This window comes from Sardina pilchardus, chromosome 19 (assembly GCF_963854185.1).
Source record: "Sardina pilchardus chromosome 19, fSarPil1.1, whole genome shotgun sequence".
Taxonomy (NCBI): domain Eukaryota; kingdom Metazoa; phylum Chordata; class Actinopteri; order Clupeiformes; family Clupeidae; genus Sardina; species Sardina pilchardus.
The window spans coordinates 3,943,695-3,968,347 of record NC_085012.1 but is presented as its reverse complement, the minus strand read 5'-3'; the positions used below and the strand labels follow the sequence as shown (position 1 = coordinate 3,968,347).

Here is a 24,653-nt window from a genome sequence, read left to right as displayed (position 1 = left end):
CCAAACGAATGAAAAATACTAGTGTCTTTAATAAAATTTTACTTAACCATTTATTATTTGCTCCTGCTTCTCCTTCCCCGATCGTTCTCGACTACTACCGCTGTCGGCTATGTGATTTGATTGACAGACTGTCTGAACAAATAGCGAGAGTGTGCGATATATTTTCATCCAATCCCATGAGTTCCCTTGTTAAGGCCCGCATCAGGCCTTCACAAGGAATCTCTGCGTTTACGGTACCTAAGCAACCATTAGAAATCATATATTTGGATTCGGGTTGATTGATGGCTACATCTGACTAATTAGCCAATCAAATCGACCTATTATGGCGAGGTAGGCAGGTCTGACTGCAGCTAGGCCTGCAATGTTCTAAAAGAATACCCGGAATCGTTCATCACAAATGTTAACGCTGTTTGAGGCGTTCACTGTCTATGGCTTGACGTGAGGAACATCTTGTGCCAGTGTCAGAATCAGACTGGACTTCAATGGATAAATAAATGTGTCATACTGACATGACTATGGTTATAGTTATGAATAGCAAATAAACCATTAAGCAAAAATAATGTAGCTGGACTAGCAGATATCGATAGTGCTACACATAACGTCAGCTATAACTCTGCACGTAGCTGGTCACTATGCAGGAATTGGTAAGTTTTGTTTCATGTTTATTTCATAACATAAGACTTGAAATATATGCTTGTTATCTGGCCCTTTACTATATAACAAACGTGTTTTAGTGCTGCTTGGTTACGACTAGATTGTTAGCTTGGTACGACTAGATTGTATGCTAGCTTGAAGTTGTGTGCGAGTTGATGAGACTTTGGTGAAGCTGTCGGGATCGGCATGTCAAACTGTCATTTGATTCCCTGCCCTCCAAGGTCTGGTTTACTGCCAGTCTACTGCCCTGCTAGTTTAGTCCGACTTTTGATCTCTTTGAGTTTTGTGGAAATTATTGGTGAAATCCGTGGCATGGCCATAACGTGAGCTGGCAATTAATGCATTTTGAAGTAGCCAACAAGCAGTGGCAACATTAGGGCAATACGTTTTGTGACTTCTATGTTTAATATCATGGGTGGAGTGCTGTGACATTTTCTGTTGAGACATTTCTCATAGTGTACCGTGAAGGTTTGGCAAACACTGTAGCAAAGATACTAACTGACTGTAGGATAGCCTAGCCCTGTAGTTCCACATGACTAGCTTTTGAGTAGCCTAATCGGAGCAGCAGCGAAGCAACCTAAAATAATAGCACCGTACACGCTACAGCTAAATAGAAGAGCTCTAGAAACAGTCTGAAACAAGTAAGCCGATGGCCTAAATATTTCAAGTAGGGCCTAGTCTGCTCAAATCCATGCTGCTGATAAGGATAATGGCCAGGTCCCAATAAAGATGTTATGTTTACCATTAAACAATGCGGAATTCAGCTCGGACGTATTTGTTTATGTAACGAATGATACACCGACTCGCGTTAGAAAGAGAAAACGTTTCTCTCCCACTGTGAAATGCAGGGAAATTGCACATTTTAACCTTGTAATGTAAAAAAAATCTGCGGGGGGATCCCCCCGCAACGCCCCCCTAATTTATTTATTTTTTGACAAAAAAATAGTCATTATTGAAGGCCTAATTGCTGAACTCACGGTCCGCCACTGACACACACACACGTCCATTTTCATTACAACCATGTGCGGGCATTGTGTGTCCTCCAAGATGTGGGTTTGCCATACACTGCCAGCGTGCCAGCGTGGGCGCACACAGGCTTGCGTTTTCATGGACTATTTTGGAGCATCATACACATTTATACATTAATCTGTACCCAGTGGCTGATGTGGTGGAAGTGCAGCTGTCTGTGTGTGTGTGTGTGTGTGTGTGCGCGCGTTTGGTATTTTGAGACTGACCAAGACCATGTGGTTACAGAAGGATTTCATGCAGCTGTGTGAGCACAAGGCGGTTTTTTTCCCCCTTTGGTCTGTGTGTATAATTCCTGTATATGTTTGTGTGCGCTCAGACGGACGGACGGACTGACCTGGGAGATATGGTTGATGGAGGACTCCATGCGCCGCAGCTGGGACGCCTGAATGTCCAGCAGCTGCAGCACATTGTTGGCTAAGGCATTGATCTGGTAGGCCACACTGGCCAGCGACTGGGTGGTGTAGGCTTTGGTCTCCTCCAGCGCTTTCCTTTTGTCCGGTGCCTGTGGCAGAGGGGAAGGGAGGGGAGAGGAGAGAGAGAGAGAGAGAGAGATGTGTGTGAGACCACCGACCACAGCACATGATACACACCGTAGCACAGCTGAAGACAGAGGGACGGGAGAGAGCGGAGGGCTGGCACGCACACAGGCCGATAAACGCTTCTTGCAGCCCAAGGGCCTGCTTCAATTAAGACATCCAATCACTACACAGATCTCCTCGAGAGACACCAACACTGCACATCACTCCTTCTCAAACATTCCGTGGCTCCAACACAATCCCATTCTCCGGAATGCTGATGTGTACGTTGGTAACTAAGGGCAACCCTTCAGCCAGACACTCTTCACTGCTTTGAAGCACTACTCTGAGAACACTCCGAGAACTCCAGAGAACATGAGTGCCTATTCAAGAATCATGTAGACTAGGGGATTAGTTCAAATAAAACCCACATTTTCATGGCTTCAGGATTAGAGCCTAACAAGTTTTTTTTTTTGGACTGAACCACAGAAAACACAGAAACAAGTGAAAACAAACTTAAACAACTTTTTTTAAACAACTTTTCAGCCAAAAAACTCACACAAAAAAAACACACTGTCAAATATAGAATGTAATCTGACAGGGTTTATGATAACACACGTTTATTACACAGTTACAGTAATATAGCTTCCTTAAATTATTTTAAATATAAAAAGACAGAAGGAAAGAAAGGAACGCGATAGAGAGTGACACCCACAAGTACTGCGGAGAAGAGAGGAAATAAGCGTTGGGTTTTTGTTCTCCATTTGGCTTCCTGTCTGAGAGAGCCACACGGCGCGAGAGCGGTTGAAACTGCTCTAACTGCGGTAAACCTCCCCATCTCCACACCACCTGATGCCATCACCTCAAACGTGGCTCAGAACACTTCAAAAAGCACCCAAATTTAGAAGCTCAAGCACGTCTCCAACACAAACACCTATCGAGCGAAGCTGTCTGCCACAGCCAGTCGTTCGCAAGCACTGCCAAACGCTTCCTGTTGTTCCTGTCGGAGCCCTGCGCCTTGGGATAACGGGGTGGGTAATGGCGTCAATTCAGTAAACATGCTGCCTCTGACACGTGTCTCCCTGGGTATCTGCAAACACGAGTCTGGGGGCGGCGTACGAGCAGTTGGCGTGAGCAGCGGGAGGGAGACCGGCGGCCCCGTGAGTCGCTCTGACGGAGCGGGAGGAGCAGATGTGCGGGGCGCGATAGCCGCCCACAGGAATGCTGGGAGATTCCTCCTGAGAACTCCCACCGTGCGCCGGCCATCTGTTGGAGGGGACAGGCCGAATGATATCATGTGCGCACACACACACGCACGCACACACACACACACACAGGCCAATATGAACACACATGCTTCAAGCGCAGTGCATGGAAATGCTGTGGGTGAACTATGATCTTGAACTTATCATAGTAAATCTACACACCTCTTTCTTCACTTACTTTCAGATATGGCCTATATCAGATATAAAACTTGTTAGCGCAACATGCAAAAAACACCCACTGGTACACATACACAGATACAATTTCCCCTCAGCAACACACACACACACACACACACACACACACACACACACACACACACACACACACACACACACACACACACACACACACACACACACACACACACACACACACACACACACACACACACACACACACACACACAGGAGGGAGAGTCTACAGAACAGCACTCCAGATCCAACACTCTCTCCACGGAACCAGACGAACGGAGAACCTCGTTGGAGTCTATTTTTAGCCACAGGTTTAAAAAGCACTTTAGCTGCATCTGCTCCGTTACATTATCCATCTGCTTGTTGCGTTGCTGATACCCCTGGAACTCCACTTCAGTGGTATTAGCTTTCTTCTCTGAACAAACATTATGTCTTCAGAACCAAGTGGGTCTGGAATTGCAGACAGACAGCTAGCCTTGTAATACCCCAATGAGGATTCTCAGCATGGTGTGCGTAAATCATTTTTGACACCTTGATCTCAACCACACGGTGATAACGATTTTCCTCCCGGCAGGAATCATTTCAAGGAAATGAGGCTCATTTGCATAACATCATCACCTGGGCTAGGACAACAACCATCAGTGCCATCCATCAGGGCTGACAGCGATAACGGTGCAGTTTCCATAAACTGAGAGACAGGCCCAGTCTCTCTATATGAAAGGAGACATAATCTGGTCATTAAACTCTGATATAAACACATTCCTGACAAGATTAATGTGTGAACTTACTGAACTACACATTATGACCATTCAGCATTTTTAATCTCATGGGACGTCAATGTGGTGAAGGTGGTTCCCATGCAGCAAGAGCATTACTGGCGGCCATTGTAAATCCCACCACCCCCATGACCTACATATGACTCTGAACGAGGGAGAGACACACATCACACAACAAAGACAAATCCCAGATCGTTGTGAAAAACTGAAATGAGGCATGTCTGTTTCCATTCATGAAGGTCACAGACCAAAGTACAAGAATGTCTACAATGTGTCAGTGCATATGCACGTCAGTTCCACTAAAGCACAGATAGCCAGTGGGAGAAAGGTCAAGGGGGACTGAAGGGAGAGGGTCCAATCTATTGCACGCTGAGCTGCATCTCTCCACACAGCATAACGCAGTAGCAGATCAGCAATGGTTTCCTATAATCCAGGTCCGTAATCCCGGGGGGCTCTCCCACCCCCAGCCCCAGCCTCGTCTCATACCCTAACCAGGGTTTGTATCTAAAGACTACTCTTCAGATGATTCACAAAGCAACTGTTTGAGCATTGTTGCTGGTCAATGTTCCAGAGTATTGCTGTTTGGCATCACCCAATAGTATTAGGCATTTTTTTCTGGAATACTGGAATCAGTAGTTCATCACAAGTGCCCAGCCACATTGCTCAAAAAACTGCCCTACAGTATGTAATACCACCCGTGCCATAGTACTAAGACAGATGACTGGATGATAAGGCATCAATTAAACCTGGACATATGCATGCAAAACCCTTCTGTGACTGTATGACAGATATTCTTCTTATTCCTAACCTGTCTATTCTCTCCTTTAGTGGGGCCTTTGTCTACAAATGCTGATGGCTATGACGACATAACTCCTCCTCATCACCATATCCTATAATTACATCAATAATTACATATGTGGCAAGTAACTTAGCTCTGTCCATCCATTCTGTCCCCAGTCTTCCCCTCCTTCTCTGGACGACCTCCACTGCCGCAGCCCAGATTAACTGGTAGAAACTCTCTCTCTGCTACCAACGGCCCATTCCCACCAACCTGTTATGCACTTCTTATGCACAGCATTTCTACCCTGCGCATGATGTGTACACTGTACAGACACATGTATTGGCACAACTGCCATGACACCCACAGCTTCCACTCATCTGAGAAGGCTTTCCACAAGAGTCTGGAGGCTCTGTGGGACTTTTGGCTCTTCACCCAGAAAAGCATTTATAAAAGGCCAGGCACTGATACTGGACGAGATAGTCCTTTTTTATTCACTTCTGTAAAAAAATTTAAAATATAAAATGTAATAAGACAAAACATTTTGATTTTGCTGAGGTTAACAATCTCCAAATACTCTTTTTTAAAAAAAATAATATTCTCCTTCATAGCTTTGCTTTGTTAGGGGCACCAATACAAAGCAATACTTTGAACAGCATCTCCCTCTATTACTATCAATGGTGTATGCATTACGTACATCTCGTAGGCATGATGTCATCTTGCATGCATTAAGTAAGCATGTTGTATGTACGCCAATGTATAGTATTCGGAAGTAGGCTATGAATTAATGCATCATCATTATACATTTTGGCCCGTATAGTACACAACAGTGTGGCCTGTGGCTTGATGGTGTTTATTTCTAGGCCACTGTTAAAACTGCACTGTTCATTCACACACGTTACAGTGTAATCAAGAGACTCAGCAGCTCAGGCGGTGGAGGGACAGAGATGAAACCAAACGCAAACGCAAGCTTAATCTCTAGTGCTAGCGCTTAACTGGAACACCGTGTCACCTAGATAGACCCCACAGGGTAAACAATGACAAATGCTGGGAACAGAGGCCTCGCGCGCACTCTGAGAGGGAAAAGAGGTGAGTTCTCACACAAGAGAGAGAGAGAGAGAGAGAGAGAGAGAGAGAGAGAGAGAGAGAGAGAGAGAGAGAGAGAGAGAGAGAGAGAGAGAGAGAGAGAGAGAGCAGGGGGTTAGAGAGAAATACCTCTGGCATTGGATTATTTTCTCAGTCCAGTGAGAAGCAGTGAGCAGCCAGGACAGGACCCAGTAGAGGGTGACGTATTGAGGTTGTGTGTGAGAGGAAGAGTTGCCACTGCCCCTTCAATTCCAACATGCCAGGGCGCTGTTTGACCTCTGACCTTACTTGACATGAGACATGAGCAATGTGACTGACAGAACATCAGACACAAAGAGAGGTCAAACTGGAAGAACAGGAAGGTTCAGAGCAGCGGAGGGGAGGAGAAGAGGAGGGGCTGCTCACTGGCGGAGGAGCGGCGGTGCTCACTGGCGGAGGAAACGCGTGGGCTTCCTCCCATGAGGGTGCAGGCCAGGGAGGGGACTACCAGCTCCAGGGGTCAAGGGAGAAGCAGCACTTCCAGTGCCACCCCGCCCAGACCCACACATCCCCTAACGGGAGAGAGGGAGGGGAGGGGGGGGGGGGGGGGGGACGAGAGGGAGGGAGAGAGAGAGACGAGAGGGAGGGAAAGCGAGAGTGTGAGAGCACGAGAGAGAGCGAGAGAGAGAGAGAGAGAGCGAGACAGCGCGAGCTAAGGACTTCCTCTGTCTCCAGGATCACCTCCCGGCTTTTCCGCTGACACGCTCCTTCCGGCCTGAGCGACGACGGCAAGATCTCTCCGAGCAGACAGAGGAAGCATCTGCTATCTTGCCCCCAACCCACGCTCCCTCCCAGACGAGCCCTCCCAGGCATGTCTGCTGTGGCTGCTGTGGCTCTGTGCTGGGGAAGAGGAGCTAAAGAGGGGATTTATGGCAGCGTGGGACGGGTCCTGGCACTCTGCAAACTGTGCCTGCTCTCTCATTCTGAGACTTCCTCTGGACTCTTCAGCATGGGGCTCTTCCTCTATGGCTTCTGGCATTGCTTGAAATTAAACAATGTGTCGTGGCACACACTTCAATATTACTTTATTGACCAACGTTTGGGCTTAGGCCTTCATCAGGGTCATTTTCACTGGCATTGCTTGCCATGGGCGCTCAAGAAGAATGGGAGTGCTTTGTTATTCAGCTACGTACAGTAAGAACTATAATGCTGGTGAGCAAACAACACGATTCTTATCGCGCCTCATTACATGGTACAATCTTTGGGGAAAACTGCAACACCACCCAAACCTGAGGAGTACAGGGACCATGCAGCAGCGAGAACAACACCCATTGCACAATCTCCTCACCAACAGCACTCAAAAACGTCAGCAGCGGGACTTCAGGGAGAGTTTTGACAGGAGGGGGAAAAGCTAAAGGCATGTGTCTGTCAGTACAGGGAAAAACGAAAACAGTCGCCTCAAAAGGTGCCGTTGCTGTTTTTCCCCTCCGAGAGGTGCGTTCTCCACTCCACTTCTTTCAGCGCTGACAGTTAAAGTCACTCATGGACTTCCCAATACCCCCCTGGGTGGGAATGGAATGCTCCCTGGAAAACTGAGGAGATATGTCTGGAATGCCAAAACATGGAGTGACTCAACTGGAGGGAGAAGTAAACAGAACCTGTGTGGTTCCGGTCAAGGTCAGAGACCAGGATGCTTGGAATTATTGTGGACTGGGGAGAGAATGCCATTACTGTAGTGTCACAACATCTTATCAGAGCTGAATGTGTCCTACAGGCTGGATGTGCACAAAAAACCTTGAGGAACTAGAGTGGGGTGTCTGAAATTTCAACCCGATCAGGGAAACATTAAATCATTTTAAAAAGTAGCACAGCTAAGGCATTCGGAGTCTCCAATGACTCATCCTTGTGGTGTAGGCTAGACCCCAGGCCACAGCAAGGGCGTGTTCTCTCCCCTGCCTTACACACAGAAGTACACAGTGGGCAGATGCCTATTAGTGGGACTCATTTAGCAGTGAGCAGCATGGATCAAAGGCCACCATGCCTGCAACACTCTTCAATTAGACTCCCAAACGCATCCATCATCTGTCTGTGACCGAGCAAGCCGTACCAATCGGCGACGATCCAAGTCGACTCAAATCACTTATAAAGCACATTCTTGTATGCACAACATTTACACAAATTGTTCGTACACACAAAAGATCCAGCGACGACAGCCTCAAGCCGCCTGGGATTGAATGAGGTAGATCCCCTCCTCCCACAGACTCTGAATTACAGAGTGTGCGCAGCGTAAGTACATACAAGCCCACAGTAAAAAGCCTTGCCCTGCAGAAAGCCTTTGGCCTCTTCACCAGCACATCCGAGGCAGCATCAACCCAAGGGGGAAAGAGGAGGAGGGGGTTAAAGAGCCCAGCTGATTGAGGGGTTAAATTGTGCTGTGCTTGAAGGGAGCGAGAGATGCCAGGGGCAGGAAGAGAAGCGCGAGGCCAGGGGAAGAGCCATTACAGGGACGCTGGGAGATCTGCACCCTGGCTGGTGGATCCAGGGAGGTCTTGTATAAAAGGAGAGCAGCGCACACCTATTTTTTGCGAGGTGCTGGTCACGGTAGTCGTTTAAAGAGGATGGAGGAAACCGCACACTCTTGTTCTGATGCCCAAAAGTTTATTAAACAACGTTTCGGCTTGGAAGCCTTTGTCAAGTTTTTAGGGAGGACCACACTTCCTGGGACATACTTCACTGTGGTCATGTCAGTCAGTCAGTCGGTCGGTCGATCTATCTGTTTTTCTGTCTCTCGTGAGTAAACAGAAACACACAGTTACAGAGGACTGTATATTCTGCGTGTTGCCGTCTGAATCAGGTTAATGTACTACACACCCTGACTGATGTGGAGAAAGCTTGCAATCGCTCTCTCCCTCTGACCTGGATCCAGTTCCGTGACATCTGGGAGGCCTTTTGTATATCGCCAACACCATGGTAACTCCCTTAATATGACACACACACACACACACACACACAAATCACAAGACCAGCATGATCATGTCAAAACCACACAGAGTTCCCTTTTGGCCTTCCTCTGCTCACGGACTTTGGAACCAGACAGCAATGCAGTCGTGGGTGTGGCCTTCCCACACGACTAATGGGTTACCGTGTACGAGCCTTCTCCGTTCAGCGCTACCCTCCACCTTCACAGTTCACTTGGCGCACAAACAATGACGCGCAAACGCTTTTTAGCCTACCTCGCAATAGATTGGATTCCTTGGAGGCGTAGGTTAAGGGTGAACTAAAAATAGCATCTAAGCTAAATTCATTTATAATACGTGGAGGCAGACACTAAATCAAGATAAGGCTATTTTTAATTAAAGAGACTGACCACACACACCCTTACTGAGGTTCAATTCATAGAAGCCACATAAGTGGAATAACTAACGTAGCTGGGCCACGTGTCAGACTAAAAAATAAATAAAAAATCCTCTGTGACATTCACAATCATTCGTAAGCTCACCTTGAAGTTTAATTAATTTCAGGCGAGCTGCCATCTTCCCTGACCGCACCAATGTCATACCATGTCAGGATTCTCAAACACACAGTGTGGGGATTCACAATCATTTCCTCATTTGAACTCCGCAGCCTGAACCCCAGGGAGGTGTGACACCCACCTGGAGTAGCAAAGGATATCAAAACCCCAACACGCTTTCTCCACTCTCTACACAGAGGACGTTCCTACGGGGGGAATGCAGGGGGACTGAGACTGAGACTGAGACTGAGACAGCCGACCCCAGTGCACTCTTCTCAGAGTAAACTTGCTTCTCCAGAGGATTTGGACAAAACATTTCTGACTCACCATCACGGTTACTAATATAAAGTAATTTCCCGCATATAAGCCGCATTGTGTATAAGCCACAGGACAGTGTTTCATACAAGTTAAAAGAGAAAAAAACATACACCTAACACCATATTAACTGCCCCCCTGTATTAACTTCATAGCTGAAGAAATTTTGCAAAATCAATGAATAATAGTCGGGAAATTCCGGTTGGAGATTCAAAGCCAGAGACAGGCCCCGTAGACTGCAAGCCCAGCAGTTTTCATTCTAATAGACAATCCTGAAAGACCCCATTTCAGGCAAAAAACACTATTTTCAGTCTCGGTCTACAGAAGGCCTGGACTCTGCATCTAGCTGCTGCAAAGACTTGCACACCATGTAGGCCAGGGACAGCCATGCACTAGAGAGCCAATGAGAGTATGCTCAGTTGCAGGGGTCTGGATCTTTTGTGAACAGCACAAAGTCAACATCCTGTCTTGAGAAAACACATCAGGCCTCTCAGCAGAAGGTGGCAGAGGGGGAGAAAAAGGCGAAAGAGAAACTGTGGTATCAGGAAAGAGAAGGAGGGAGGGTGGGCGGGCGGGCGGGCGGGCGGGCAGGAGAAACAGAGACAGCAGAAGAGAAGAGAAACAAAGTGATCATGCAAAGAAGTGAGCGAGCTAAAGAAAGCTACACAGGGGAGCTTCAGAATGTGAAACAGCCCGCTCAATGGGCTGCGTCATCCGCTGCTCCCTGGCACAGAGCTGCCGCGTTCTCAGGTTCTGTGGCTCCCAGCAGGTGGCAGGAGGGCAGTGAAAGCCTGGCAGAGTGAAGCTGTGCCTGCAGCAATGCACTGCTGACAGGTGCCACAGGGTATGAATAGCCCTGACCAACAGAAGGCAATGCCTCCAAGCTTGGACTGTGGTGAATATGTACGAGTCCAAATCAAAGTGACAAAGAGAGAACAGGAAGGGAGGGGGGGAGGGAAAGAAAGCAAGCGAGCGATCTGTGTGTCTGTGTGTGTCTGTGTGTGTGTGAAAACATCACACTCACACTTTGGGCTCTGACACAGAGTGGTGTGTGAAGTGGAAGCATCTCTCCCCGCTCCTGGCCTGGCTCCAGGGGACATGCTCATCGCTTCCTCGGGTTGTGTGGCCTGCACAGCAGGGCAGCTGACCAGCATGGTCGGAGAAGAGACTCTCCGGAATAAAGGACTGCTGCTCATCCCCTCCCATCTCCCTGTTTGTGCCATCCTTCACACTCTCTGGTCACACTACATACGGATACAGCACACCTTGTGCATACAAAATGCACTCATAGTCCTTTTCAACCGACAGAGAACCGGTTCTATTCCCGTTCGCAAGCCAACGTTTGAACTGTTCGGAGCATTTCGATCAAACAAAACCAGATTCAGAATGCAGCACTTGTGGTTCGGAGGTGGAAGCAAAACATAGTTGTTCTTCCCTGCGAACCGGAGTGGGCCTGCCATTCTACCGATCAGAGGGATAGAAGGCTAGAAGCGTGAGTTTTCTATTCAGATCAACTGTTACCATGAGTAAACAAAACTAGTCAACTAGCACTACACTGCAGCATTTCACGCAGCTAATTTCTGCTGTTTTTACGGCACAACTGTCATGTCATCCTCTCGTTTATGCATATCATTAACTCTTGATTAATGCATGCAACACCCTCTGTTGGTGACATATCCTGGTTAAGTTTAAAAATAATAATAAAATGGTGGAAATGTGGGCTGGTTCACTAGATAGCATGGAGGTTCAAAGAATTCCGAACCAAACCAGTTCAAGAAGGCATTCTCTGTTGGTCGAAGAACGCCCTCATTGAGAGACGCTCACTCAGACTTGGGTGGTGGGGTGAAATGAGGACCCGCCTCCAAGACCAACTGAACTACAGGTCAGGTTGTATGTCCCTCACAACTCAGCGACAGGAGTCAATCGGCTGGGACCCTTCATACGTTTATGTATGCAAAGGCATTTAAGCTTTCCACAGCTGGGTATGGGCAGTGTGTTCAATGCTGAACTATGTTGTCTACAAAGACCTAACCAATGCATAGATGCCACACACACAAACAAAACTGGGAACTACACTCCGAAATGAAAAATAGCTTTGTTTCACATCATTCATCACAGATGTACACAAACACAAACCAAAATAATGTGACAATTTTTGAAGACAGCATTTACGCCCAAGTTGTTTCCTTGGTGCAATATGATTACAGTATGCCAAATCACCCGAAAGATATTCACATTCCCCACAATCTTTGTCAAACAGCTACACACAGGAAATTGACAGCAAGGTCTAGTGATGAGTCAGTAAAGAGAGTCTAGTCTGAGAGTAAGCTACAGTTACATTAAGAGTAGGCGTTCTCTTGAAGCATGCCCACACACAACAACAACAACAACAACAACAACAACTTGCTAGCTCACAGAACACTGTCACCATCAAAAATAGGGCAGTGGCAGTTCATTTTAACCGGAGGTAGAGAGCCCCCACCATCCCTTTTGCCAACCTTCTGCCATCTGTTCCTGTGGCATCAGTAGGATATCGGGCACCACGCTTAGGCAAAAACGCCGTCCCGATCCGCATCACCAGGAGAGAGGCTATAAGTTGCTAACCTTCAGGAAGAATATATCTGCCGGTCTACATGCCTTGTCAAGCTCAGACACGCCAGCAGGCAAAGGAACGAACCTCTGTCAACTGTGGCAAAAAAAAAAAAAAAAGCTGAGAGGGATGTGAGCGAGAGGGTGGTAAAGAGGAAGGAACACTTTATGATGACACTCACAAGGAGTGTCACTCAGACCTGCCTGTGTTTCTTGGTAGATTGACTACATGCATGGCTCTCAACATGAAGCTGTTGGACCTGATGGACAACTAACTTTATTTGTTCCCCTGAATAGCTTTCACTTTAACAGCATTTTCAGAACTGCTTACCATTCTAATCTCAAATAGAAGTTAGATGTCTGTTGTGGCATAACACAACAGTTAGGCTATTAAGTAATTGAGTAAGAGAACATTTCAGTCTGAGATCAAACTCAGATTTACCAAAAATCACCTGAACAGCCTGGCATCTGCTATGAATGAGGTGACTTTTTTTGACAGGAAATCAATCACCATCGCTGGATTGAAAATCCAGCTGCATCTCATCTAGTCTACTGCTTATAAGACCAAAATGCAGAAATCGTTTTTTTTTAACATCATTATTTAACACACACACACACACACACACACACACACACACACACACACACACACACACACACACACACACACACACACACACACACACACACACACACACACACACACACACACACACACACACACACACACACTAAATCACTACCATCACTTGGCTCATGGGTCTATGTTTGGTTTCCAAAATGTAGAGGTGTAATGGAGTGAAACAGTGAGCAGTGGGAAATAGTTGTAGCCTACAGCATAGATCATCATCTTCTTTAATCCTGAAAATTAACTATGCCTCAACATCCCACAAGACTACCCTATTGCTCATATGTTAGTCATGGAATCTGACACAAACTCCTATTTAAGACTGCACTAGGACGAATAAGATCCCTCGTAACAAATACAATAAATAGCATACTAGATCTTTTATGAAATCAAATATTCTACTAAAGAATACACTATTGTATAGAAATTGTTGGATTTTTATTCATGTTACCAAGAATCTGAGTCACATGGGAACACATTCCGTGAAGCCTAATCGCATTTGTAGAAGTTCACACACCTCATTTTAGACTTCAGTCACTGGCAACAAACTTTCCCCCAAAAAATATTTAATGGCTTCTTATATCATTGTAACAAAGCACAAACCGAATTCCGACCAGACACACCCTCTGAGTAAACCAACAAATCTGATGAAGTGAGCTAACTCGTTTTATAGCCAAATGAATGGGTATTGGGATATATCGGATGCCGACGTCACCATGCATGTATTGAGTTATGGTCAATAAAATAGACAGCGAGAAGAACAAACAAAAGTATACATTGTTTACAAGCTTGTGTGTGAATCTTATAGGGACTCTTCTTTTTCTTGTCATCCCTATTTCCTGCCTCCAGTTTACCTCAAGTAACGTTAGCCTCACGACAAAAGAATGTAGTACAACAGCTTCAGAGCAAACATTTATAATACTGAGATCTAACTTACCTGGACATAATTACTTTCACAGTAATCTGCTACACGGGTTAGATTCTGGTAACTCTCTATGAGTGCTCGTTTACCAGCTGGAATTTCTTCCTCTAACAACATTTGCAGCTCTGCCATTTTACATCTCTCCGCATAGCTTCCCCGTCTTCCCTTTGATTAAAACCACAAGCTCAGCCCCGACAAAAAGGGACTCTCTCGCCTGGTATTGTGGGATTCCTGGCCTCGTTTTCATTACGACCGTCAACCCGGAAATTGACAAGCAATCAATGCTCAGAATGGAACACTGGGATAGGAAGTTTCCGTAATGTATCAAAACCCCGATGTAACAGTTTTGAGTAACAGTTTTAAAGCGCATCACTGAAGTGATACATTGATGTTACTCGCTACATTACATTCTATTGACGACGCGCCGCGCTTGGTTTGATGAAACTGTTTGAATAGTTGTTAGTGTGTTTTGTAGGTCATTGTAGAGACCTCGTAAATCCCTCTAAAAAACTACACAACCCATGAACCAGACGTTGTCCAAATGGAATTGTGGGATTTGTAGGAGAATTAATGAAGACACATTTCAAGAGCTGAGGGAGGTTGATTGCGCAAGTAAAAACTACAACTCCCTAGAAATTATATCCGTATCACTTGTGTACGATTACAGATCGCCAACATATTTGAGAGGTCGCCGTCTCAACTGCAAGTAGACCACCAAATGGTAAGAATTTAACTTCTAATACCATTCTAGATCATGTTTGTTCGTGACCAGGCTCTTGTCACAAAGTGTAACACATTAGACAAAACGTTGGACCGGTGGGTATGCCCTCGGATTCTGCTGCAACGCAGAGCAGTTGGCTTTTGTTTTGTTAGGATTGCTTTCAGGAGAACAATCGTCACCAAACGATTGATAGAGTGTAATATTACGTTGCTAACATTTGGTACTTGACATTATTCTCCTGTCCACAGCGTGCTTTAATCTGGATTATCAGGGTATCCAACCAGTGGCAATCATGGTTGCTACAACAAGAACAAAACCCATAATGTTCCTACTTTTTCGTTTCGTTCTTATCTGTTGGTGGATAACTCTATGTGAATTGACTAGTAATGTTATAACTTGCTTATTATAGATTTGACGGTTCCATATATCAGTTGACACTCTCAATTTTGTGTCATGATGGCGGATGACAACAAACCAATCCACGAGCTGCGTTTTGACGCTGCAGTCAAAGTGATTCAGAGTTTACCTGCGGACGGTAAGATTTTCTTTAAAAAAGAACTTGTAGCTTGAATCGATTTTATGCTAAGCAAAGTCTGAAGAGGCGAATGGCTGCTGGCCTTGCGATCTGTACTTACATGAGAACTTATGTAGGCCCGCATTTTCTGAGTCATGTGTGTAGCCTACAAGATCAACCTCGATTGGATCCATTCCCTCGTACGATTAGCCAGAATTCTGCGGGGATTAGTAACTATCTGAGGTCGTCCCTGTGATGTCTTGGCCGGACACTTGGTGTTGGGTGACATGTAGACATAAAATGTGTTATATTAATATAACTGATCTTTTCCAAGTCTTATGAAAGTATTTAACTAGCAAAACATGAAGTTATTTATTATTGTAACTAATTATCATTATAAATAATCCATCATCTTCGTCATAATTATAGAGAACTCCTTCTATGAACCCATTATTTTGATTGAATTGGTCTAATTGAGACTCACAACTGTTTCCACGACTTTGCCCCATCTCCACCCAGGTTCCTTTCAACCATCGAATGAGATGATGTTGAAGTTCTACAGCTACTACAAGCAGGCCACGCAGGGACCTTGCAACATTCCCCGGCCAGGCTTTTGGGACCCAGTGGGCAAAGTCAAATGGTAGAGAATTATAAATGAGAGCAAATGTACAGTTTCTGTCCTTACTTCCTTAAGTCTGTAGGCCTAGGTATTTAAACTCAGATCTGACAGATAATGTTTGTATGTGTTCTGTGCCTTTGCTCTGCATTCCTTCACAAAGCTTGTGGTGACTGCACTAGAACAGCAAATAGTCTCAGCGAGATGTGGCTGCCTTTGACACAGTTTGAGTGGACTTTTCGCTCATGCGCTCGACCTAACTGAAAGGTCAGATAGATAACAGCTGGCAGACAACCGAGTGGAGTTAATATTTTGGGACACAGTGACTGAGTTGTGAAATGGACAAGTTTTGTGTTGTGACCACCATATTGTTTCTAGTGTGGTGCTATTGAAGATTTGCGAATATTTCTTGGCTATTTTGATAGGCCCTATTATGTGTCAGCGATGAATAGGTATTATGTGTGGTCAGTACGGAATAGGTATTATATGATCTTTACCGAAAATGTTTCATTTATCATTTGTGTTGATGCATCCTAGAAAACGGCTTCACAGCCTCTATATCTTTATTTAGAAATATATATTTTTTTGTGCAAGATATGTGATCATGATTGTTAATAGATCACAGTATTTTTTTAAAACACCAGCGCTTCAAAAGCATAGTACTATTCATAGCCGGCGTACCTGTCCTTGAAATATGCTACTGATAGCTGTGTTCCTTCTTGAGTTACAATTGTTATCCATGGACAAGGAGACAACATGCCTGCTTCTGCTGACCAGTGCATTGTCCTCAGCTACAGCTTTGCTCTCTGTCCCCCCAGGGATGCATGGAGTGCTCTCGGAGAGATGTCGACAGAGGAGGCCATGACAGCATATGTTGATGAAATGAAACTGGTGATTATTTTTAATTTGATTCACATGCACAATTCAATATGTACATTTGTTTTGGGGTTAAAAGAAATGGTTTCACCTGACCAAATCGTTCAATCGACAGATTCTGGAGAGCATGCCGGTGACGGATGAAGTGGAGAGACTGCTTAAGGTCTTGGGGCCATTTTATGAGATGGTGGATGCAAAGAAGATCTCACAAGTGTCTGACCTTTCTGATGGTTCGTTGCTAGGAAAGAGTTTCCTCTGGTCCAGTACAATGTTGTTAACTAAGTTAAACATCTTCAGCCACAACCCTGGATGTGTGAAATTCAGTGCCATTACTACACACTCCCATACAATATGGATTTACTAAATATGGTTTACAAACAGAGTAAAACAAGACATGTAATTGAATATGGAACCTATAATTCAGGAAGTTTTATTTGTTGATGCAGTATATTTCTATGAAATACTTCTCAGATTTCACTTTTCAGATTGATTTAATCATTTTACTTTTGTTTTGTGCCAAGCCCAACTGAACAAGTTTGCTAGGCAACTGGAAGGCAAGTGCGAAGGCCTGCGGCAGCCCAGGCTACTATTTGTTGTTGTAGTTGTAGCTGGCTCATCTTTAGTTGTGGTAGTTAGCTAATCTTTAGTTGTGCTTTTAGAGTGCATTTTGCATCAAAGCCCATGTGTCTTGGGCATTGGGCATATTGAGATCTTCCTATACGTGAATGGTATTGTTGTTGTAATTTAGTCTTTATTTTATGATTGTAGATTGAGATAGAAAAGTGGCTTACATTGTGAACGTGGGAATTTCACATTTTTCGGAATATTTTGTTTAATTCTGAACTGACTTGAAGGAAGTTGAATCATGGGACAGGACTGAACGTCTTTGATGCTTTTTACAGGTCTTGGGGATGTTATGGGAAAAACATCCAAGGCAGTCACCAAAAGTATCATCAGGAACATGGAAATGAACGGCTCTTTAGACGATCACATGTCCAAATTGGAAGCCAGGAGAAGAGCCATCAAGAATACGGAAGATGATGACATTGAGGAGGAGGAGGAGGAAGACGACGAAGAAGATGAAGAAGACGACGAAGAGGAGATCGTAGAAGTTAAAAAAGGTAGCTTTGTTAATAAAGAAACCAAATGTTAGTGCACAGTGAGATTTATAGTAGTAATGTTGGTGACCATAAACTCAGTGTACAGGCTTGGCAGGAAGTTAGCCAGCATGTTATTTGGTTAGACCATATTATGTTTCTATTTGATGCTGCCTTGCAAATACTGTTATGTGTGCTATCTACCAGACAATCGGGTGCACTCATGAGTACGAGTACGTCGCAAATGACAACATGTAGTATAAATGTGCATGTAGTTATACGATTTATTTGTGTTTAGTATTCATACACGATTATGGGAAATGTTGAGCCTAGGAAGCGAAAAACGTATAAATCAGTGAATGCATTAAATTAGTTTTCTCATTCCTTCAGCCCCACCACCAAGAAAGAAAGGGTCATCGGGGAAGCCCAAAGCACCCTTATCCAATGGCAGTGCAGCCCATGGAGCCCTCCCTTTAACCAATGGCACGCACAGCTCCAAGTCTGCGCTCAATGGGAATGGTGTGCAAGAGGAGCCAGATGACATGGGCCTACCTGCTGGGACCATGGAGATTAATGGCCATCTCAGTGGTAAGGAGACATACACTTGACTACTGCTTGGCTTTACATTTAAATCAAGGGTATGTAACAATATGCAATATTATGCTACTTTTTGAAAGATGGTTTTGAAGGCAGCTAGTTTTACATTATTCATTGTTTTCTAAAACAATGTTTCAGTTTTATACATTCATTTCATTTTGATGGTGAAGGATACAGTAGGTAAACACATCAGTTATTACTGTTGGCCACCCAGGCTAGATTTAGATGTGTTCAGGTCAGGTCAGACCACCCAGTGAGAATGTAAGAAGTGCATGACACAGTCAGCTATGTTAACAGACAGGAGAAATGGCTGTACTTTGCATAAGTTAATAGTTTTATTGGACAAATGTGTTTCTGTGTACGACCTCCTTCAGTGTGCTTTCTCTTTTTTGTTAATTAGTAAGAGGTGAGGTCCAGCATTTGTAAAAAACAAACTAACAGAGAATGAGTGAAGCCAGCTCCTATCCCTGCTATTGTTAGCCATGTTGGCAAAAGACAATATAACTTGCAAGTGTTCATCAGTGCCAGCAGTCCTGTTGTTAGTGTTGAAAGTAGTAATGAAGGATCTTTGGACTGAGTTTTAAAGTAACAGCTGAGGTTCTGGTCATGATGCCTGTTGAACGGTGACTCACAGTTCACAGAAGAGTTTCAGATATTTAGCCTTTTTGTATGTAAAATGTAAAAATATATGGGTTTTAATATCCTGACAGAAGTGGCACTTTGGACCTTTCTATTATAAACGTGTGTGTCTCTAGATACTTCACTTTTCAGTTTAAGTTCTGGAGTAGACATGTGATCACATAAGCTGCTCAGTGTGTCAACACACACACACACTTTGTGCCAATGTGTGCCACCTCCATCATGTGTTACTAAATCACATTTACATGACAGGCTCCCTCATTTGTTTACATGGTTTCTCATGCAGATCTCCCTGAGGACCTGTGTAGCCACCAGCATGTAGCTAGTGACTCCGACAGTGAGGTTTACTGTGACTCGGTTGACCAGTTTGGTATGGAGGAGGTAAGAGCTGGTCTCATTCAGTTATTTCATGACACTTTTTCCCCCCGCAGTTTGCTTGTCTCATACTCAAAAAGAACGGGGTCGGGATGATTAGCCAATCGTGGCTAGGCTTGGCAGGTACAAGGAAAACGTTTTGAGTTCTGAAACAAAATTAAAGGCCCAAAGCGCAATCTGGTCATCAGCATATTTAGGTGAATGATAGGCCTTTACATGGAATATTGTGAGACCGTGGTGGTCCTTAAAGGCTTCAAGGAAATGTTAGCTTGGACTCAAATCTTTTATTACAAAACAAAAGTGTTGCCTCACAAGAAATAGAAAACAATGCTGTGCTTAGCTTTTTACAAGTTATAAGACTTTGGCAAGGGCTGCCCCTGATTCTACTTTTATATGGTGTGACCAAAATGCTACTTGGTCATCAGCCTCTTGGATCAAGTCCTTAATGCTTATTTGTGCTTGAAATGAATAATTGTGTCATCATAATTGAATGAATTATTTAATTTAATTGAATTAATTATTTATTTAAAAATGTATATTTATGCATTTTAAGCTTTGGTTTATTTTACAATATTATTGACACATTTATACATCCAGACAATGGACTGGATAAATCTTTTCTTGGGGTGAAGTGGGATGTCAAGGGATGTAAGTGGGATGTCTCTGTCAGTTGATATTAGAACTCAGAACTCCTTTCACATTCATGTGTGTCCTTGGCCACTGGCAGGGCTCAGAGGGGCACAGCAACCATGCCCCAGACCTGGAGGACAATCACCACAGCACCCTGTCCTCCACCGAGGAGCTTGGCGCACCCGTGTCCGACGCAGAGGACCTGCAGGCAGGGCCCGAGGGCGTCCAGCGAGGCGGGGAGGACGGGAAGAGTGGGTCAGGCGCTTCACACAGGCACAGGGCACCTGCAGAGCGAACCGACAACGCACTGGTCCGCAGGAGCAGAGGTGAGGCCTGAGATCAACTGCTTTGCCAAGGCTTCATATTATATATGTTGTTTATGTTATTTTATGCATATTAGATTTTACATTTTGCGATAACAATATGCCGTTTAGGTGGTATACTGGGTTAACTGTTCTTGCACAGTAATATTATAATTTGTACCATGATGTTATACACATGTGCTATTTTTCCTATTTTCATAATATTTCATAATGCATGTTTAGAACAGCGTGAAGGAGGACGCCATATGGTACATGTAGTATTGTGGAAATGTGCCATCTAGTCGACACATCCTGTTTCATTTGGATCACTTGATTTTCCTGTCAAACCAGACCAGTCAGCTAACCAAACTAGTCACCAGTTTGTTGTTTACAATGTTGACCTTGGAGAATCTTGATCTCCGAGGGATTGTTGGTTTACAAGGTTTAGATTAGCTTTTATTTGTGCTTACATTTATTGTTTTTGGTAAATAATAACACAATTGCACTAAAATAGAACTTCCATGACTAGATTAAATGAAGGAGCAGAGAGAAGAGTCTACCTACCAGTCCACACAGCCTTCGCCCCACTGCGCATCCTAGTGAGACTGCATGACTCTCCATCTTGAAATATTTCCCTCCTCTTGTGCTCCTCAGGCTCCAGATCTTCATCCTCGAGTGGTGGAGCCCAGGGATTGTTGCAGGGCAACGGGGGGGATGGGGAACGCTGGGGGTCGGAAGGGGCAGTTGGAGGGAATATCAACGAGCAGATAGTGACCGCGCTGGCAAGGCTACAGGAAGACATGCAGAGCGTGCTACAGCGGCTACACACTCTGGAGGCCCTGACTGCCTCTCAGGTAGGACGCACAGACACACACACACACACACACACACACACACACACACACACACTACACTACACACCACACACATGCAGTACACTCAAAAGACACTGACTCCCTCGGCTGTGACACATTTGCCACTTGGTTATCAGTCATGATGATCAATACATCTAGAAATGGTATTAACTGTACTGAACTACCAGTGCTTGAAAAATAGCTACCGTATTTTGAAGATTGTGCAAATGACTTTGCTTCGCGAGCACTGCAACATGCTCTTGTGTTCTGTGCAGTGTGTGAAATGCCAGAACAGACACTCGATCCCCACATTTAGCATCGTCCCTCCCTACTGTGTGTTCTCCAATTCTGCACACACAACACAACAGTCCCGTGGAAGCGGTCATTTCTCTGAGCGGTTGTCATGTTTTCTACTCTGTACAGGCCCGATCACTTGCCTTGTCTCCGAACTTTCCGTCACCCCAGGTAACAAAGGTAAACATATTGCACATATTGTCTTTGGCTCATTCCTTTTTGTTTTTGTTTGCCAGAGGCTTTTGTCTGGCTCCGTGTTTGATGTGGGGGTCGTGCAGCTGCAAAAGACAGAAGATGCACTTTGATTTGATCAACAAAACCTCTGTTATCAGATGCTGCCCTGTGCACACACACACACACACACACACACAAAACAACTCATTCTGGTTCATTAGAATTGCTTTGATGTATTTTTATTTTAACATGGACATGGTAAAGATAAGAATAACTCAAAAAGTACAAAAGATGATGGTAAAGCAAAGTCTAAATGTATGTGTTTTTCCTTACACCCCCGATGTATTTTGTTGATTGGAAGTTGTCTGATGGTTGGTTTCAAGGCTGATATTTCTGTTTGATCCCCAGAGACCCTCCTGGTGGCCCTTTGAAGTGTCCCCAGGCACTGTGGCCTTTGCAGTGGTGTGGCCGTTTGTGGCGCAGTGGCTTATTCGCCTGTACCTCCAGCGAAGGAGACGGTAGGGACTGCTTTTGTGTACTTCAATTAATATACACTGAATCCAAGCAATACTTCTGTTTTGATCCGGGAAAACAATAATTATTGAGGGACTGTAGATGCAGATTTTTAAATGTTTTCCTGAGTCTGGACAGAAGAACTGAACTCTTCAGTGTGTTTTTAGACAAATTTGCATATACTCTCAACTCCCTTTAGAATGTTCCATTTTCTGTTGGTAGTTGTATGAGTTATGCAATGTGGCACGATTGTACATTGTTAGGGGAAACCAAACTTAATGAGTGAAGGTTTGTCAGGTTTTGTAGAAACTACAAATACATGTTATTTTCTTGTTTATAATAGTAGTATAAGCCACAGCAAAGTGTTATATGCAAGTTAAAAGAAATTAAACTGTATTAATATTAACTGCCCCCGTGTATTAATAACCTCATAGCTGAAGAAATCTTGCAAAATCAATGTATAAGCTGTGGCTAATAGATGGGACATTACGGGGTACAACCTTTTCACTGGTACTTCTGTTGCTCCCTCCCCACAGGCGGATCCACTGAGAAGGGCGTCCTGCTTCCCCACGCAGGAAGTCGAGCCAGCCCCAGGAGCGCTCCGTCTGGCCCCTTCTTCAGTAGCAGGCCTCGGATAGTTTCCTCCCTTCTTGTGTTCCCCTCACGTCTAACTCTACGCTTTTGCACTATGACGGCGGCATCAAGAGTAGCAAGTGGTAGGTTGCAGCTAAAATCAGTCCTTTTGTGGACATGTGAATTACTGTATAGAGTCGCAGCTTATCACGCAAGTTTAATTTCTCCTCATGCTCAGTTGAAATCTTGAAATATAAAATACCAAGGACACCAACACTAAAACAAAATCAGTGTGCGGAGTAATGGAAGTGGTATAATTTACTTTAAAAAACAATTGAAATACGATGATTTTCAGAAGCGGTTTGATTTTGTATTCATCACAGGGGCATTATGACTACATTGAAATGTATTGAAGTTAATAATCAGTTTGAGATCCATTACCAGAACAGTTAAAACTTACAGACAAACTTGCTGCTAATTATTTCTTTGTATTGGGGAGAACAATGCTCTCAAGTAGGTCTAATGCACATTTTATGTTAATTATGTTCAAATACAGAACAATTAGTGCGATTGAGGAAAAGTAGTAATGTGTCCATGATCAGCTGATACTGTTTATCAATTTTAGTGCAGGAGTAGGTCCCTGTATGTGTTTAAAATATTGCTCAGAATGTTCTCTTTTCATATAAAAAGTCAGTCTAGTTTGTTTTCTTATTAGCAATTCTAATCAACAGAACAGAAATCTTTGTTGTGCACAGATATGTTCTAACATGTGTGTGCAGATTGTGTGTTGACTGGTGAGTTATGAGTAAGGAGAAGAGCTCAGAGATTATACTGAATATTCGCTCATATCCTAAGTGAGGCAAGGAACTTCACTGAACCAAAGTATGACAATATCACCAAAACCCGACTGCAATACGCTTGCAGAGCTAACCATGAGTCATTGATCTATGGAGCCGCATTGTGTTTAGTCCAAAGTTTCAACCCCTAGTTGGGATTTAATACAATTTACAGAGCAGCAGAACGAGTTACATTTCAGATCTGTGATTGGTTAACATTAACAGTTCGGTTTTATCCTGCAATACTGCCCGAGAGAAATATTTGCTCATTATCTGCCGAGAGCGTTTCTATCCATGCCTGATCACCCAAAGAGTCAGGAGATTGAATTGTTTTGGACTAGTAGGGGAAGTAGGAGTGTGCACTGAAAGTTTTAAAAAGTAATGTAATTTTATTAATTCTAATATGGATCATGGATATCCTTTTTATCAGAGTTTTATGGTTGTATGTTTTTTTGGTTCCATTAGTGTAAATTGTGTAATACTGTTAATAGAGACTGTACAGCATAAATAATATAATGTATGGATATACCAATGTAATATTTTAATTGCACTGAAGTGTATTATTGTAATATACATATATACAGATAAATACCTATTTAATTAATTCCTGTAATATTGTTTGGATTGGCAGTAGATCTGACCTTAGAGTTGTACAAAGGCGTTTTTGTTGAAACTATCCTTTCTATTAAGCCTTCTAACCAAGTCTGCCCCCTTGTGGTCAGATCTTTGCATGTGTTTGCTAATCTGAAGCACGAATAAAGGTTTTGGAACAATTTACTGCTGGTCTTGATTTTCCATTTTTG

At 44.1% G+C, this 24,653-nt stretch overlaps 2 protein-coding genes across 4 annotated transcripts in view; one reads left to right on the top strand and one right to left on the bottom strand.

The window, feature by feature from the left end:
- The window catches only part of abi1a (abl-interactor 1a), a 61,793-nt gene extending 47,358 nt beyond the window's left edge, over positions 1 to 14,435 (bottom strand). For 2 of the 3 annotated variants that reach the window (XM_062521645.1, XM_062521646.1), the window contains exons 1-2: positions 14,255 to 14,435; positions 2,018 to 2,185 (exon numbers count right to left, since the gene is read on the bottom strand). In XM_062521645.1, coding sequence (XP_062377629.1) covers positions 2,018 to 2,185; positions 14,255 to 14,371 — 285 coding nt within the window. In that variant the 5' untranslated portion in view covers positions 14,372 to 14,435. The remainder of the gene's footprint in view (positions 1 to 2,017; positions 2,186 to 14,254) is intronic. The other variant, XM_062521647.1, reaches the window with a different exon arrangement.
- Positions 14,436 to 14,776: 341 nt separating this feature from the next.
- Positions 14,777 to 24,627, top strand: acbd5a (acyl-CoA binding domain containing 5a). The gene is made up of 13 exons (XM_062521644.1): positions 14,777 to 14,960; positions 15,370 to 15,495; positions 15,994 to 16,114; positions 16,909 to 16,981; positions 17,082 to 17,196; positions 17,869 to 18,087; positions 18,454 to 18,651; positions 19,586 to 19,680; positions 20,402 to 20,630; positions 21,261 to 21,460; positions 21,884 to 21,934; positions 22,337 to 22,446; positions 22,978 to 24,627. Exons 2-13 carry the CDS (start codon positions 15,414 to 15,416, stop codon positions 22,988 to 22,990), a joined length of 1,506 nt encoding a protein of 501 aa, XP_062377628.1. The 5' UTR covers positions 14,777 to 14,960; positions 15,370 to 15,413; the 3' UTR covers positions 22,991 to 24,627.
- Positions 24,628 to 24,653: the final 26 nt, after the last annotated feature.